Source organism: Odocoileus virginianus, chromosome 20 (assembly GCF_023699985.2).
Source record: "Odocoileus virginianus isolate 20LAN1187 ecotype Illinois chromosome 20, Ovbor_1.2, whole genome shotgun sequence".
Taxonomy (NCBI): domain Eukaryota; kingdom Metazoa; phylum Chordata; class Mammalia; order Artiodactyla; family Cervidae; genus Odocoileus; species Odocoileus virginianus.
The window spans coordinates 4,585,544-4,600,140 of NC_069693.1; the positions used below are offsets into that span (position 1 = coordinate 4,585,544).

General features: G+C 45.6%; 2 protein-coding genes across 2 annotated transcripts in view; both read right to left on the minus strand.

The window, feature by feature from the left end:
* Window positions 1–14,597, minus strand: part of LOC110121542 (cationic amino acid transporter 3-like) — a 139,154-nt gene that overhangs the window by 83,883 nt on the left and 40,674 nt on the right. The gene's annotated exons all lie outside the window — the stretch shown is intronic.
* On the minus strand, window positions 46–6,531 carry LOC110145262 (cationic amino acid transporter 3-like). Its single transcript, XM_020905489.2, is given in 13 exon segments — window positions 46–763; window positions 929–1,037; window positions 1,312–1,478; window positions 1,677–1,827; window positions 1,829–1,874; window positions 2,064–2,166; window positions 2,261–2,301; window positions 2,303–2,401; window positions 2,572–2,794; window positions 3,165–3,277; window positions 3,478–3,655; window positions 5,206–5,364; window positions 5,919–6,531. Coding segments are annotated over 13 exon segments (1,881 nt in total). The 5' UTR covers window positions 6,289–6,531; the 3' UTR covers window positions 46–641.

Sequence of the window (14,597 nt, forward strand, 5' to 3'; positions counted from 1 at the left end):
GGTGACAGAAATGTAGGGAAAATGATCATTTACACGATGTTACAGTATATCTCAGTAAGCTGGGGGAAGAGATTAAAATGTGCATTTCTCTTTGTCATTCTTCAATAATGCAGTTTTTCTGTTCCCTTTTTCTTAAATTATACTTTTTACTACATTGATACAGCTACCTTAGCTTTCTTGAGTTACTGTTTTCACAATGTATTTGTTCCTTTCTTTTCCCTTTTGATCCATTTGTGTCCTAATATTTGAAGTGTAACACTAGACATGAAATATGGTTACCTGCATTTCCTTCCTGGTTCACATTTTCTGTGTTTCCACCAGAAATAGGCATGAGAAGCTATTTCTCATATGCCCCTTAATCTTTCGTTACTCCCTTTAAATGATAATTACATTGTTGTACTTTTCTGTGAAAACTGACCTTGCTGCTCACTTATGAACCACGCAATTTTCTGTATTCATATTATGCTTTGAAAAGTGTATGTAAAAACTGTATGACATTACAGTCACTTTGTCAACTAAAAATAAATGCAGGGTTCTAAGTGAATTCCACAGTCACAGCGCACTGAGGCTAAAATTGTCTCTTGAAGCAGAAGATCCCTCCAGTGTATGCAGGAATTCCACACAGCATCTATTTCTCATGATTAAGACGATTCATCACTGGGGACGTTTTTGCCCAGCATTTGGGAGGTGGGGGCTGGTGGCTGTTGTTCATTTTTCTCCTTGAAGCTGTGTCGGATCCCATATCCAAAGTATATGACAGATCCTAGTAGGGAGATGAGACAGTGAGAAGGGAAAATAGGTGCTCTCCCTACTTACAAATGCCCACTAGATCTCTTATTACAGCATCTGACATATTTGGGGAGGGCTTCCAGGAAGAGGATTGGCTTCTGTCACTCAAGGGGACTCTTCACCCCAAAAAGCCACTCACCAATCCCCATCCAGATGCCAAATTGGACCCAGGTCCCAGTGTCCAACTGCATCATCAGGTAAATGTTCACAAAGATGCTCACCAGTGGGAAGACAGGCAGAGCAGGGACCTGTGGGCAGAGTCAGTTCATCCCTGAACACACCCCAGACATCTGAATTAGAGACTCCACCCCCAGGAAGAGCAGGAAGACGCCAGTTCTACTCAGGCTGTGTGTTCAGTGGCTACTGAGACTGGGTTTGTGAATCACTGAGTGTGGATCTGGGAAGGGTCCATTGGTTTTAGAAGTTCCCTTTACTCCCTGGCTGAACAAAGATGTGCAGACCTCAAAGCACACAGAATTAATTCACTCAAGGTGGACACTCTGGACACATAAGGTCACCTACCCTGAAGTGAAGAGGAGAGGTGTTCTGGAGCTGCCTCCAGATGATGACCGTGACCCCAGTGATGAGCAGCAGCAGCAGCACAGTCACTGCTGTGAGCCCAGGGTCTCCAGAGAACACCTGGCTGGGCCACTGGGCCAGGATCAGGCTCAGGATTATCAGCAGGAGAACTGCAAGGGTCAAGGAGGAGAAGAACAGGCTGAACCCAGAAGACAAAGATGTCAGGACCTTGGGTCACACCCCTGAAATAGCCCACATCAGGAAGAACCATCATATCTCCAAGACTCCTTCTCAACAGCCAAAGACACAGGCTGCCAACCTATCTTGTCAATTTCAAAATACCACCAAAGAGAAACCCCACTGCTCACCGAGCAGGAAGGCACATCCACAGACAATCTGGCTAGATTTCCGGGTGGGGATAGGGCTGGTAGGGTACCACAGAGTCTTCAGAATGCTTGAGGTTCCAGCTTCAGGTACAGGTTCTGAAGGACTTGCTTCAAGATCATAAAGCTCAATTTCCCTTCTCTGTTTTCCCCTTCTTGCTTAAATTCTGGTCTGGCTGGTACCTGAAGGAGAAATATCAAAGCAGTATTCACAGCAGTCCCCTACTTATTCAAACATCAGACAGTATAATTCATCTCTTTCTTTCCTTCAGCCTAGTGAAACATATAGAAGGCAGCAAGAAGACAGCAGAGGATCACCTCCACATCACCCCCTAGAGTCCAAGGCTCTCAACCAAGGTTAGTGAGTCTCACCTGAGGACAAGTATGGAAACAGCCATAAGGGTGTAAGCAGGCAGGATCCCGGCTGACATGAGTTTCACCAGATCGAGGATCCTGAGGAGTGATGCCGTGAACCCTAGAATGAAGGTCGGGTGAGGGAATGAGAAGTCCCTGGAAATATTCATGTTAAAGAAATTGGTCATAGGAAAGAATGGACTTCCTTTATTCACCTGTAAGAATTCCAGAAGTCATGATGGCCATGATGGGGGGGGTGTATGCAGGCATTGATTTGAGTAAGTCTCCGGAAAAGGAGCCCATCATCTGCCATTGTGCAGAGCAACTGAAACATGGGGAACATGGAGCCCAGGAGGCTGGGAGAGAAAATGGAAACACATGTGAGGATGTGGAGATGCAGGAGCGACCAGAGCATCTATTCCCTAGTCTACATGGAGTAAGGTGTCCTTCCTTCTTGTCTCTCAATCCCAAGGGCTGGGATATCTGAGAATCTGACAGTAGATGAGGAGAAAACCAGGACACTGACCTGTATAAAAGGGTACACAGGAAGACAACAGCCATGGCATATTTGGCAGGAGCCCATCCTACATGGAGAAAAGCCTGCAGTAAGGGGCTGTAAGGGTAAATCTGGTAGTAGGGCACCATGAGGGTGAGCGCCGCTGAGACACCAGAGTACGCCAGAAAGCCGATGAAGATGGAGATCACCATGCTCAAGGGGATGGAACGCTGAGGATTTGGGGCTTGTTTCCCTGCAGGAGAGGAGGAAGTACTGGGTCAGGAAAGCATGCTCCTGTGAAAACAGAAAATCCCCTTCTCTGTTGCACATCCAAAAGCAGGCTTTTGTTGCTGCTGTTCAGTCACTCAGCTGTGGCTAACTCTTTGTGACCCCATGGACTGCAGCGCACCAGATGTCCCTGTCCTCGCTATCTCCCTGAGTTTGCTCAAACTCATGTCCATTGAGTCGGTGAAGCCATCCAACCATCTCATCCTCTGTTGCCCCCTTCTCCTATGTCCTCAATCTTTCTCAGCATCAGGGTCTAACCTTCTACCAACCCCTGTGCCCAGGGGCAGCCCAATCAGTGCCCACATCCCTGATGGGACACACAATGACCATGTTACCTGCAGTGACAACAGCATGAACATCAAAATATGAGGTGAAAAGTATAGCTGCTCCTTGGAGAATCCCTTCAAAGCCAAAGGGCAAAAACCCTCCAGAACCCAGAGGGCCCAAGCTATGGTGAGAGAAGGAAAGATGAAGAACATGGGTGAGGTATATTCAGCCACTTCTACAGGGCTCCTCACTTCATATCACAAGTCCTGGGCTCCAGGACCCCCATCACCTGGATCCACCAGCCCAGATGTCTTTAGTCCCCAGCATGTTCCCAGCTCTGCACCAACACCACCCATGTATTACCAAGAGGACCCTCCTGACCTAAAGGTGCTGCTGGATCCAGATGTGTTCAAACTGTAGTCCTGTTCTGTGAGCTGCCAGTTGTGCAGGTCACCCTTAATGAAGCCAGAGAGGATCATGAAGATGGGAACAAAAAGATTCAAGCCTGTGGACACTTTGAAAATCAGGGTTGTCACACGAGCTCCCCGAACCAATAGTCCTGTGGGAAAGATGGAATATGAGACACAGAAAGCAGACCAGTGGTTGCCAGGGCTTGAGGGTTGGGGTGGTTTGGGGCAGACCGTGGTTTGGGATAGACCATGACTGCTCAGTGGGTGGAGAAGGCAATGGCAGCCCACTCCAGTACTCTTGCCTGGAAAATCCCATGGGCAGAGGAGCCTGGTAGGCTGCAGTCAGTGGGGTCACTAAGAGTTGGACACGACTGGGCGACTTCACTCTCACTTTTCACTTTCATGCAGTGGAGAAGGAAATGGCAACCCACTCCAGATTCTTGCCTGGAGAATCACAAGGACAGAGGAGCTTGGCAGGTTGCAGTCCATATGGTTGCAAAGAGTTGTACATGACTGAATCGACTTAGTGCCCAGACACACATGTGCACTTTAAGATGGTTAATTTCTTACTACGGCCATCATCTCACAAGGCATATCTATCAAATCATCAAGTTGTACACCTTCAGTCAGTTCAATTCAGTTCAGTTCAGTTCAGTTGCTCAGTCGTGTCCAACTCTTTGCGACCCCATGAATTGTAGCACGCCAGGCTTCCCTGTCCATCACCAACTCCCGGAGTTTACTCAAACTCATGCCCATCGAATCAGTGATGCCATCCAGCCATCTCATCCTCTGTTGTCCCCTTCTCCTCCTGCCCCCAATCCCTCCCAGAATCAGGGTCTTTTCCAATGAGTCAACTCTTCACATCAGGTGGCCAAAGTATTGGAGTTTCAGCTTCAACATCAGTCCTTCCAATGAACACCCAGAACTGATCTCCTTTAGGATGATTGGATCTGGTTGGATCTCCTTGCAGTCCAAGGGACTCTCAAGAGTCTTCCCCAACACCAGAGTTCAAAAGCATCAATTTTTCAGCGCTCAGCTTTCTTCACAGTCCAACTCTCACATCCATACATGACCACTGGAAAAACCATAGCCTTGACCAGATGGACCTTTGTTGGCAAAGTAATGACTCTGCTTTTTAATATGCTATCTAGGTTGGTCATAACTTTCCTTCCAAGGAGTAAGCATCTTTTAATTTCATGGCTGTACATCTTAAACTTACACAATATTGTATATCAATTACATCTCAATAAAATTGGGAAAAACAATGTGTTAGTTTTATTCTATGAGAATTTCCTCTCAATTAAAAAAAAATCTTTGGTCTCAATACAGAGGAAGAAACTTGTCATGCTAAGTAAATGATTCTGAGCTGGGATGATTTTATCACTGAAGGGACAGTTGCCAATGCCCAGAGGCATTCTGGTGATCACAGTTTAGCACCAGTACCTAGTGAGCAAGGCTGGGGAGGCTATGCAACATCTGACTATGATTAAAAAAAAAAAAAAAAAAAAAAAACCACCCTACAATATGGAACACAGGACAGACCCAGGGTGGGAAACAATTCTCTATGTCTTGCCTCCCTCACTCATAACCCTGATCCTTCTTTCCAGTCCTAATTCTACCTTCTGCCACCTCAAGCCTTTCCCACACCAGTTCCCCCCCAAACCCCACTCTTTCCATCCTATGTCTCACCCCTTCTCACCAGTCATCAGCAGCACCAGGCCCAGGGCAATAAAGTCTGGGTACGGAGCCAGGAAAGAGGGCATATATGGAGAGAAAGTTCTCTCTAATGCCTGAGAGATGTGGTTCCCAATGAGGCTGTCAAAGGCATAGCTCCAAGCCCTGGTCACGCAGGAAGCAGCTGCAGAGGCAGAAGAAGGGAGATTAGTAGACATTAATTAAACCCCTACAGTGCACCTTGGGATGTATTTAGGGGGAAAACAGACGAAATTATCACTCCCGACCAGTTCCTTTTCATGGGATTGGGGAGAGAAGAATCAGATGATTCACAAAATTTAATTCACTATTTAATATGTGAGGAGATTAAAGTTATGCAAGAAAAGAACACAGTGAATTGGGACCAGGAGGGCTGAGAGATGAGTGTTGAAATTTTAAATCAAGTAGTAAAGGAAAATCCCTTGAAGGCAACAGCTGAGCAAAGACTTCCGTATGGTGAGGGGAGGAGCCTGTGGGAACTGCCTCCCTCTCACCCACCCCCTACAGTGCCCTTTCCTCTGGGTTCTTGGTCCATGTTTAAAGAAAACAGGATAGCTCAGTACAGTGAAGCTGTGGGGCTTTCTGGAGCTTCCCTCTACAAGCTCCATAAGAAAGTCTTTATGAATGAGTGAAGACCCCAGTTACCTTCCTAGTTTCCTGATCTTAAGCCCCACTTCGTCCCTCTCCCCATCATCTCACCAGCCACTAAATACAGTAGGAGGTTCCAGCCAATGACGAAGGCGCAGAGTTCTCCCATGGTGACGTAGCTGTAGAGATACGCAGAACCGGAGCGTGGTACCCAAGCCCAAAGTTCGGCATAGCAGAGTCCAGACAACACAGAAGACAGGGCAACCACCAAAAAGGAGATGATGATCGCCGGTCCAGTGATGAACATGACCATGACGCCGGCCAGGACGTACACTCCAGCGCCCAGAGTCCTGCCCACGCCCAAGAGCACCAGGTCGAGGGTGCTCAGCAGAGCTCTGTGACTCTCAGACTCCTCTATGGGCTCCAGTGGCCGCCTGCGGACCAGCTTCTGAGCAAACTGGCGAACATACTGACGCAGCATCCTAGACGGAGTTGAGGAGGTTACGGTCTGCTGAGAAAACAAGACAGGAAGTCATCAAGCAGGTCCATCTGCCCTTGGCCCTGGGAGTCCAATTCCACGGAGCAATGGGGTGTGAGGGGCAGGCGGTGAAAGGACACATGGGCAAGTTGTCCACCTCTGCGCTGTGGTTTCCTCAAACATAAATCAGACATTTAATATGCTTCAAACTTACTGGAAAGGTTGCTTAAAGAGAAGTGGGGGGTGGGGGGCGCAGAATACATCTTCCTGAGGGTGCCACTTCGGTTTTTGGGCTGTTTTGAGATGAAATCAATCAAGATACTGCAACCTAAAGGAAAGCCTTTTGCCTGTCCCTTCGTGGCTGAAAGTAATTTAGATTAGGAGACCTAACAGCTCCATGTCCCCAGAGAGCTATTATCAGAGAGAACTTCTTGTCTTAGAAAGGCTTGTCAGCACAGAGGGGCAAACATTTGTTAACCAATCATTTGCTCTTCTCACCTTCTGTAACCAAGCGGGGCTGATCTCAGAGAGAGAGAGAGAGACAGCCGTGAACGGCAGCTTGAAGCGAGGTCTTAGTTCTCTGACCAGGAATTGGACCTGGGCGGCCTGGATGAAAACCAGGAATCCTCCTCCTTGTCCAAGACGGGCTAGAGGCTAGAAATAAGGTTTCCCTGGCTATTGCCCCCACTGAAAAATGGGAGGAAAAAACTGAAAAATAAAATTAAAATTAAGAAAGCAGCTTATTATTAGAGACACAACACAACCAGCAGGAGAACACACAGAGAAATAGTTTTTTGTTTTTTATTTAAGACAGAAGCAAGGCAGAGTTTATGCCTGTAGAGAAAAGATGTGGGCATCCCCATAATGAGTAGGATCCCCATAAAGATGCAGGTAAATTATTCATGCAGGGCAGTTCTTCTCGGTGTGTTTGCCTTTGGCCAGCTGTCTGGTTTCTCTTTCCACACTTGACCTGCCCTAGGATCCTCCCCGTGCCCTAGATTTCTTTCTACCAGAGATCCCCCAAATGTTTTTGAAATGCCAACTGATAGTGCTTTCTTTTTTACTTGCTTTCACTTTATTTTCCAAAGATATTTCAATATTAATACAAAGAAACTTCTTTCTTTTTTTTTTTCTTTTATAACATTTTATTTATTTTATTTTTTTTTTTTTTTTGAGCTTGTGATATAGTTTCTTTTTTTTTTTTTTTTTTTTTTTTGGTGCATGAGACAAGTGCTCGGGCCTGGTGCACTGGGAAGACCCAGAGGGATCGGGTGGAGAGGGAGGTGGGAGGGGGGAACGGGATGGGGAATACATGTAAATCCATGGCTAATTCATTTCAATGTATGACAAAAACTACTGATAGTGCTTTCTATGCACCTGTTAAAGCTATTCATGACCGAAGGGTCTCCAATTTCTGGAGCGACCAGCCAGAGACACACAGGTTTTGTTTTACCCACAAGTGTAAATTAACAGATTGCTGTACATCATAAGTAGCTTGAAGAGAACAGTCTTCTTATGTTTGAAAAAACAATAATTAGAAGCCAAGAATTTGCCATACAACAGTCATAAAGATTATAATCATATTTAGCATTTCATTTGTGAATATTAGTCACTCAGTTGTGTCCAAATCTTTGCCACCCCATGGACTGCAGCCTGCCAAGCTCCTCTGTCCGTGGGATTTCTCAGGCAAAAATACTGGAATGAGTTGCCATTTCCTCCTCCAGGGCATATTCCAGATCCAGGGATCAAGCCCAAGTCTCCTGCATTGCAGACAGGTTCTTACCGGCTGAGCCACCAGGGAAGCCCAGCAGTTCATTTAATGCCATGTAATTCACTTCTGCTCCATTTGAGTCCAGTTTTTCTATTAGTTCTGTTGACCTGGCCTGATGATTAAGGATGCCAGTGACAGTGATAGTTTCAAGAAGTTTGTGAGGTTTTTGTTAAGGCTGGTGTGATTTGTCCAGTGAGGTGAGTACCTTGATCACTGGAGATTGTGGAAGGCCTACTCCAAGTGGAATGCATATTTATTTTTCACAATTTTCTTTTCATTGTAAGGACATCAATCTTGCAGCCAGGAAACGCTTTAACCCATCAAATAAAAATGAGATTTTTCAGGGAGCCAGGAAAAGCCGGGCAGTCGTCTTGGGTGTCCCAGAGCCCTGACTGTTTAATCAGTAGCTATTGTTTACCCATTTTAAATCCCCTCAGTTAGGAGTAGACCTCTGCCACGCTCTTCTCTGGTGGCCCAGACGGTAAAGAATGTGCCTGCAATGCAGGAGACACGGGCTCAATCCCTGGGTTGAGGATTGGCAACCCACTCCAGTATTCTTGCTTGCAGAATTCCGTGGACAGAGGAGCCTGGTGGGCTACAGTCATAGCGTCGCAAAGAGTCGGACACTACTGAGTTACTAATATTTTCACTCTCAGTTGCTATGCCACAAGGATATCAGGGTGTCCAAAGTCTGACAATAAAGGTTAAGTTTTGTAGAAGAATGAACTTTATCTACATGTGCCATAATCTTCAGAGGTCGTGCAATGCTCCTCATTTTCTCAACCAAAGTAATGAGAGATCTCAAAAGCAATTACAAACCACTCAGACCCAAAGAGTTCACACAGTCTGTTATCAAAAGCAGCGCTCCAAGAAAACATTGTTCTCATAACAGACAGAGAAAATCATGTTCCAGTCTGGAAACAGCTTACTGTTAATAACAACATTTATTTACCTAATTAATTTTGATTCAATTTTGGAAAGCCCTCTCTATAGATCTTGAAGGGGTAGCTCTTTTGCAAAGGCATCCAAGTGAAATCATAACTGTATATATGTAAAGAAAAGACTTAAGAAGGCATGTTGAAGTCTGACTATGGACTTCCCTGCTGAGTTGGGTGGCAAAGAATCCACCTGCCAATGCAGGGGATGCAGTTGGATCCCTGAACCAGAAGATTCCACATGCTGTCATGCAACGAAGCTCATGCACCACAACCACGGAAGCCTGCACCCTGGAGCCCGGGTTCCGCAGAAAGAGACGTGACCACAATGGGAAGCCTGTACGCCGTAACTGGAGAGCAACCCCCACTCAGACAACTAGAGAAAGCCAGCCAGCAGCGACAAAGACCAGACACAGCCAAATATTAAATAAATTAATTGAATAGTCTCTAGGGGTTTTCACATTAAAAATGTGATTACAATGCAATTGACAAAGTAGCTGGTTACTGCTGTGACTTAAAACACTCTCAGAAAATAACTGGAATTATGCCTGATAACATTGCACTTGTTTGTGTTGCATCTAAGGTAAAGTTGAAGGGGACATAAAGCTTAGATGAAAAAGAAACTTTGAAAGTGTTAATTGCTCAGTTCTGTCCAACTCTTCATGACGCCATGGACTGTAGCCTGCTAGGCTCCTCTATTCATGGAATTTTACAGGCAAGAACACTAGAGTGAGTTTCCATTCCCTTTTCCAGGGATCTTCCAACCCAGGGATCGAATCTGGGTCTTCTCAAGTAAAGTAGGAAAGAAAATCACAGGATAAAAAGAGAAAAGCGCAGTGTGTGTGCTGGTGGGCTGCTTGAGAAGGAATATACTCGAGGACCCGGGGATGTAATTTTTCTACCACCCCTAGGAAATAAAGTGTGGTGTGTAGCAGGGAGCAGTTTGCTGATGGTGCCAACCATGAGTCCCTGCACATGGCTCGCAGTGTTGATGAGGAAGCACTGCTGGGCTGAGGACCCGCGGGGGTTGCAGTTCAAGGAGAGCAGGAGACAGAGGGAGAGAGGACAGAGGACAGAACTTGGGCTCCTTCACTGAGCAGACCTAGATTGAATCCTGTGGCCTTGGAAGCAGAGAGTGAGAGCAAGCAAGTTCTCATGGGAAAGAGAGAGAAGTTCAGAGGTTTCTAGCCAGCATTTTGGGGTTTACCTTAAAATCCTGGGTTTCAGCATCAGGTGTTCTTGGAGAGAGTCAGCCGTGAGGGGTGGCTTAGCTCTGTGTGCAGGTATTGAACCTGGGTGGCCTGGGGGAAAACCAGGACTCCTAACTGCTCGTCCTCCAGGGGCCAGAGGCTAGAGACAAGGTTCCCCTGACTCTTGCCTTCATTGAAAAATGCATTTCTCAAGGGGGAAAAACATTTTTTTAAAAATCAAAATAGGTACAAAGTGTATTATTAGACACTCAGCACAACAAGTGAGCGAGCACACAGAGGAAGTTTGTTCAGTTAACACAGAAGTGAGACAGATACACTTTTGGAGAGAAAGAGTGTGGGCCTCCTCCCAGGAGGAGGAGCCCATAACCCACAAAGTCAGTAAAACCATTCATACAGGGCAGTTCTTCTGCGTTTGTTAGCCTTTGGTGAATTATCTGGTTTCTTTTTTTTTTCCATTTATTTTTATTAGTTGGAGGCTAATTACTTTACATCATTACAGTAGTTTTTGTCATACGTTGAAATGAATTAGCCATGGATTTACATGTATTTCCCATCCCAGTCCCCCCTCCCACCTCCCTCTCCACCCGATCCCTCTGGGTCTTCCCAGTGCACCAGGCCCGAGCACTTGTCTCATGCACCCAACCTGGGCTGGTGATCTGTTTCACCCTAGATAATATACATGTTTCAATGCTGTTCTCTTGAAACATCCCACCCTCGCCTTCTCCCAGAGTCCACAAGTCTTTTTCCACACCTGCCCTGCCCTTGAACCCTCATTTTCAAGATGGGTTCCATTTTTTTTCAAATGGGTTCTAGCTGGGAGGCCAAGGGATGGGGTGGGATCCCAGCAGTTCCTGTTATGGGGGGATGCCCTCCTCCTCTCTGACCCTCAACATGTGCCCGTGTCTCCCTGGCCATGAGGCTGGGAAATCTGTCACTCTTGACCTTTAAATCAAAGAGGTTTTAGCCCTACCATAATTGTTGCCTCAAAGTGTCCAGGAGACAAAGTCCAGCTACTCACTCTGTTCTTGTCATTTCCATCTTGAAGTGCCAACAGGAGGCTGGTTGTAAATATTTAGCCTAGAGCCCACCTGCCTCCTTCCTCAGGAAATGTAAAACGAAGTCTAATTGTAAATGCCCAACCTGGAGCCCACTAGCTCCTACCTCAGGACCATATGGGGCTCCTGGGAATGAAGGTTTTTTTCTGTCCCCTGTTCCTTTTGTGAAATTATTTTTTTAATACCAAAAACATTTTGTATTGGGGTGTAGCCAAGTAATAATGTTGTGGTAGTTTCAGGTCAACAGCGAAGGGACTCAGTCATACACGCATAAGTGTCCATTCTCCCGCAAACTGCCCTCCCATCCAGGCTGCGCCCAACACCGAGCAGAGCCCTGTGTCTACAGTAGGTCCTGGTTGCTTCTCCATTTTAAATACAGCAGTGTGTACATGCCTTCCAAAGTCCCTAACTATCCCTTCCCCTGGCAACCATACATTCATTTCCTAAGTCTGAGTTTCTTTCTGATTTGTAAGTTCATTTCTGTCCCTTGTTTCTTGTATCCAGACTCCAGCCTCCATGACCTGCCCTGCGTTCCAAAGCCCAGCTTCAAGCAGTTGCAACTCACAGAATCTGAAACTCCAATACTTTGGCCACTTGATGTGAAGAGCTGACTCATTTGAAAAGACCCTGATGCTGGGAAAGACTGAAGGTGGGAGGAGAAGGGGACAACAGAGGATGAGATGGTTGGATGGCATCACTGACTCAATGGACATGAGTTTGGGTAAGCTCCAGGGTTTGGTGATGGACAGGGAGGCCTGGCGTGCTGCAGTCCATGGGGTTACAAAGAGTCGGACACGACTGAGTGACTGCACTGCACTGAACTGAATCATGGAAGGAGCAGCTGAGAAACTACCTGAGGCAAAATTAAAGGGACCAGAGACCCTTTAAAGTTTAATCTTCCTGAAGGTTAGGAGACCGACCGCCTGGGACCCTGCACACACCCTGATCTGTCAGCAACTCCTCCCCTGACAGTTGCCATAAAACTCACTGAACTCGCCTGGGCTGGGGCTCAGTTTCAATGGCAGGAGCCTGCTCTGTCCCCTGGGCCTGGCAAAGCAATAAGGCTGTTCTTTCCTCCTCCACCCAAACCTCTGCCTCTGAGGTTGGACTCCACACTGGTGTTCAGAGAGGCTGAGCTTTCAGCATCGCTTCCTGTCAATGCAGGTGTGACCGACCCAGATAGAAGGAGTTGGAGGGGTGACAACCTGATCATTAATAGACAAAGGAGACCTCATTTCTATCATTTCCTTTACTTATTATTTTGGCTGTGCTGGGTCTTCACTGCTGCATGCAAGTTCTCTCTATTTGTGGGGAGTGGGGGCTACTCTCCGGTTGGGGTGCGGGGGCTGCTGATGGCGGTGGCTTCTTGGCTCTCGAGTGCAGGCTCAGTAGTTGTGGACACAGGTTCAGCTGCTCCGAAGCATGTGGAACTTTTCTGGGATTGAACCTATGCCTTCTGGATGGGCAGGTAGATTCTTATCCACCGAACCACCGGGGAAGTCCCCTAGATCTCATTTCTTCTCAGGAGAATTTGCCTGACACCTGGTCTAGACCTGGTGCTTTGGAGAGAAGTGTAGTCAGGCTCCAGTTGTCTCCTTTAACTAAGTAGGTCTTAACTTTTTTTGTAGTGAAACAAGTAAAGTGTACATTTAATCCATGTATCTTATATGGGTACATATTTTATGCATATTGATTATACATGTATACACAAACTTCACTATTTACCAATGTTGCATTTTTTACAAATTGAGGATTTGTGGCCACTGTGTTGTCAGTTAATGCTCACCATATCTTAGAAAAAAATATTTTTAAATCAAGGTATGCACAGTAATTTTTTTTTTTTACAGATTGTTATTTCTCACACTGAAATCAGATTGATTATATTCTTTGCAGCCAAAGATGGAGAAGTTCTATACAGTCAGCAAAAACAAGACCAGGAGCTGACTGTGGCTCAGATCATGAACTCCTTATTGCCAAATTCAGACTGAAATTGAGGAGAGTAGGGAAAACCACTAGACCATTCAGGTATGACCTTAATCAAATCCCTTATGATTAGACAGTGGAAGTGACAAATAGATTTAAGGGACTAGATCTGATAGACAGAGTGCCTGATGAACTATGGATGGAGGTTCATGACATTGTACAGGAGACAGAGATGAAGACCATCCCCAAGAAAAAGAAATGCAAAAAGGCAAAATGGCTGTCTGAGGAGGCCTTACAAATAGCTGTGAAAAGAAGAGAAGTGAAAAGCAAAGGAGAAAAAGAAAGATATACCCATTTGAATGCAGAGTTACAAAGAATAGCAAGGAGAAATAAGAAAGCCTTCCTCAGTGACCATTGCAAAGAAATAGAGGAAAACAATAGAATGGGAAAGACTAGAGATCTCTTTAAGAAAATTAGAGATACCAAGGGAACATTTCATGCAAAGATGGGCACAATAAAGGGCAGAAATGTTAGAAATGGACCTAACAGAATCAGAAGATATTAAGAGGTGGCAAGAACACACAGAAGAACTGTATAAAAAAGATCTTCATGATCTAGATAATCACGATGGTGTGACCTAGAGCCAGAAATCCTGGAATGTAAGTCAAATGGGCCTTAGGAAGCATCACTATGAGCAAAGCTCGTGGAGGTGATAGAATTCCAGTTGAGCTATTTCAAATCCTAAAAGATGATTCTATGAAAGTGCTGCACTCAATATGCCAGCAAATTTGGAAAACTCAGCAGTGGGCATGGGACTGGAAAAGATCAATTTTCATTCCAATCCCTAAGAAAGGCAATGCCAAAGAATGATCAAACTACTGCACAATTGCACTCATCTCACATGCTAACAAAGTAATGCTCAAAATTCTGCAAGCCAGGCTTCAGCAATACATGAACTGTGAATTTCCAGATATTCAAGCTGGTTTTAGAAAAGGCAGAGGAACCAGAGATCAAATTGCCAACATCTGCTGGATCATTGAAAAAGCAAGAGAGTTCCAGAAAAACATCTATTTCTGCTTTACTGACTATGCCAAAGCCTTTAACTGTATGGAGCACAATAAACTGTGGGAAATTCTGAAAGAGATGGTCATACCAGACCACCTGACCTGCCTCTTGAGAAATCTGTATGCAGGTCAAGAAGCAACTGTTAGAACTGGACATGGAACAAGAGACTGGTTCCAAATAGGAAAAGGAGTACATCAAGGCTGTATATTATCACCATGCTTATTTAACTTATATGCAGAGTACATCATGAGAAACGCTGGACTGGAAGAAGCACAAGCTGGAATCAAGATTGCTGGGAGAAATATCAATAAACTCAGATATGCAGATGGCACCACACTTATGACAGAGACTG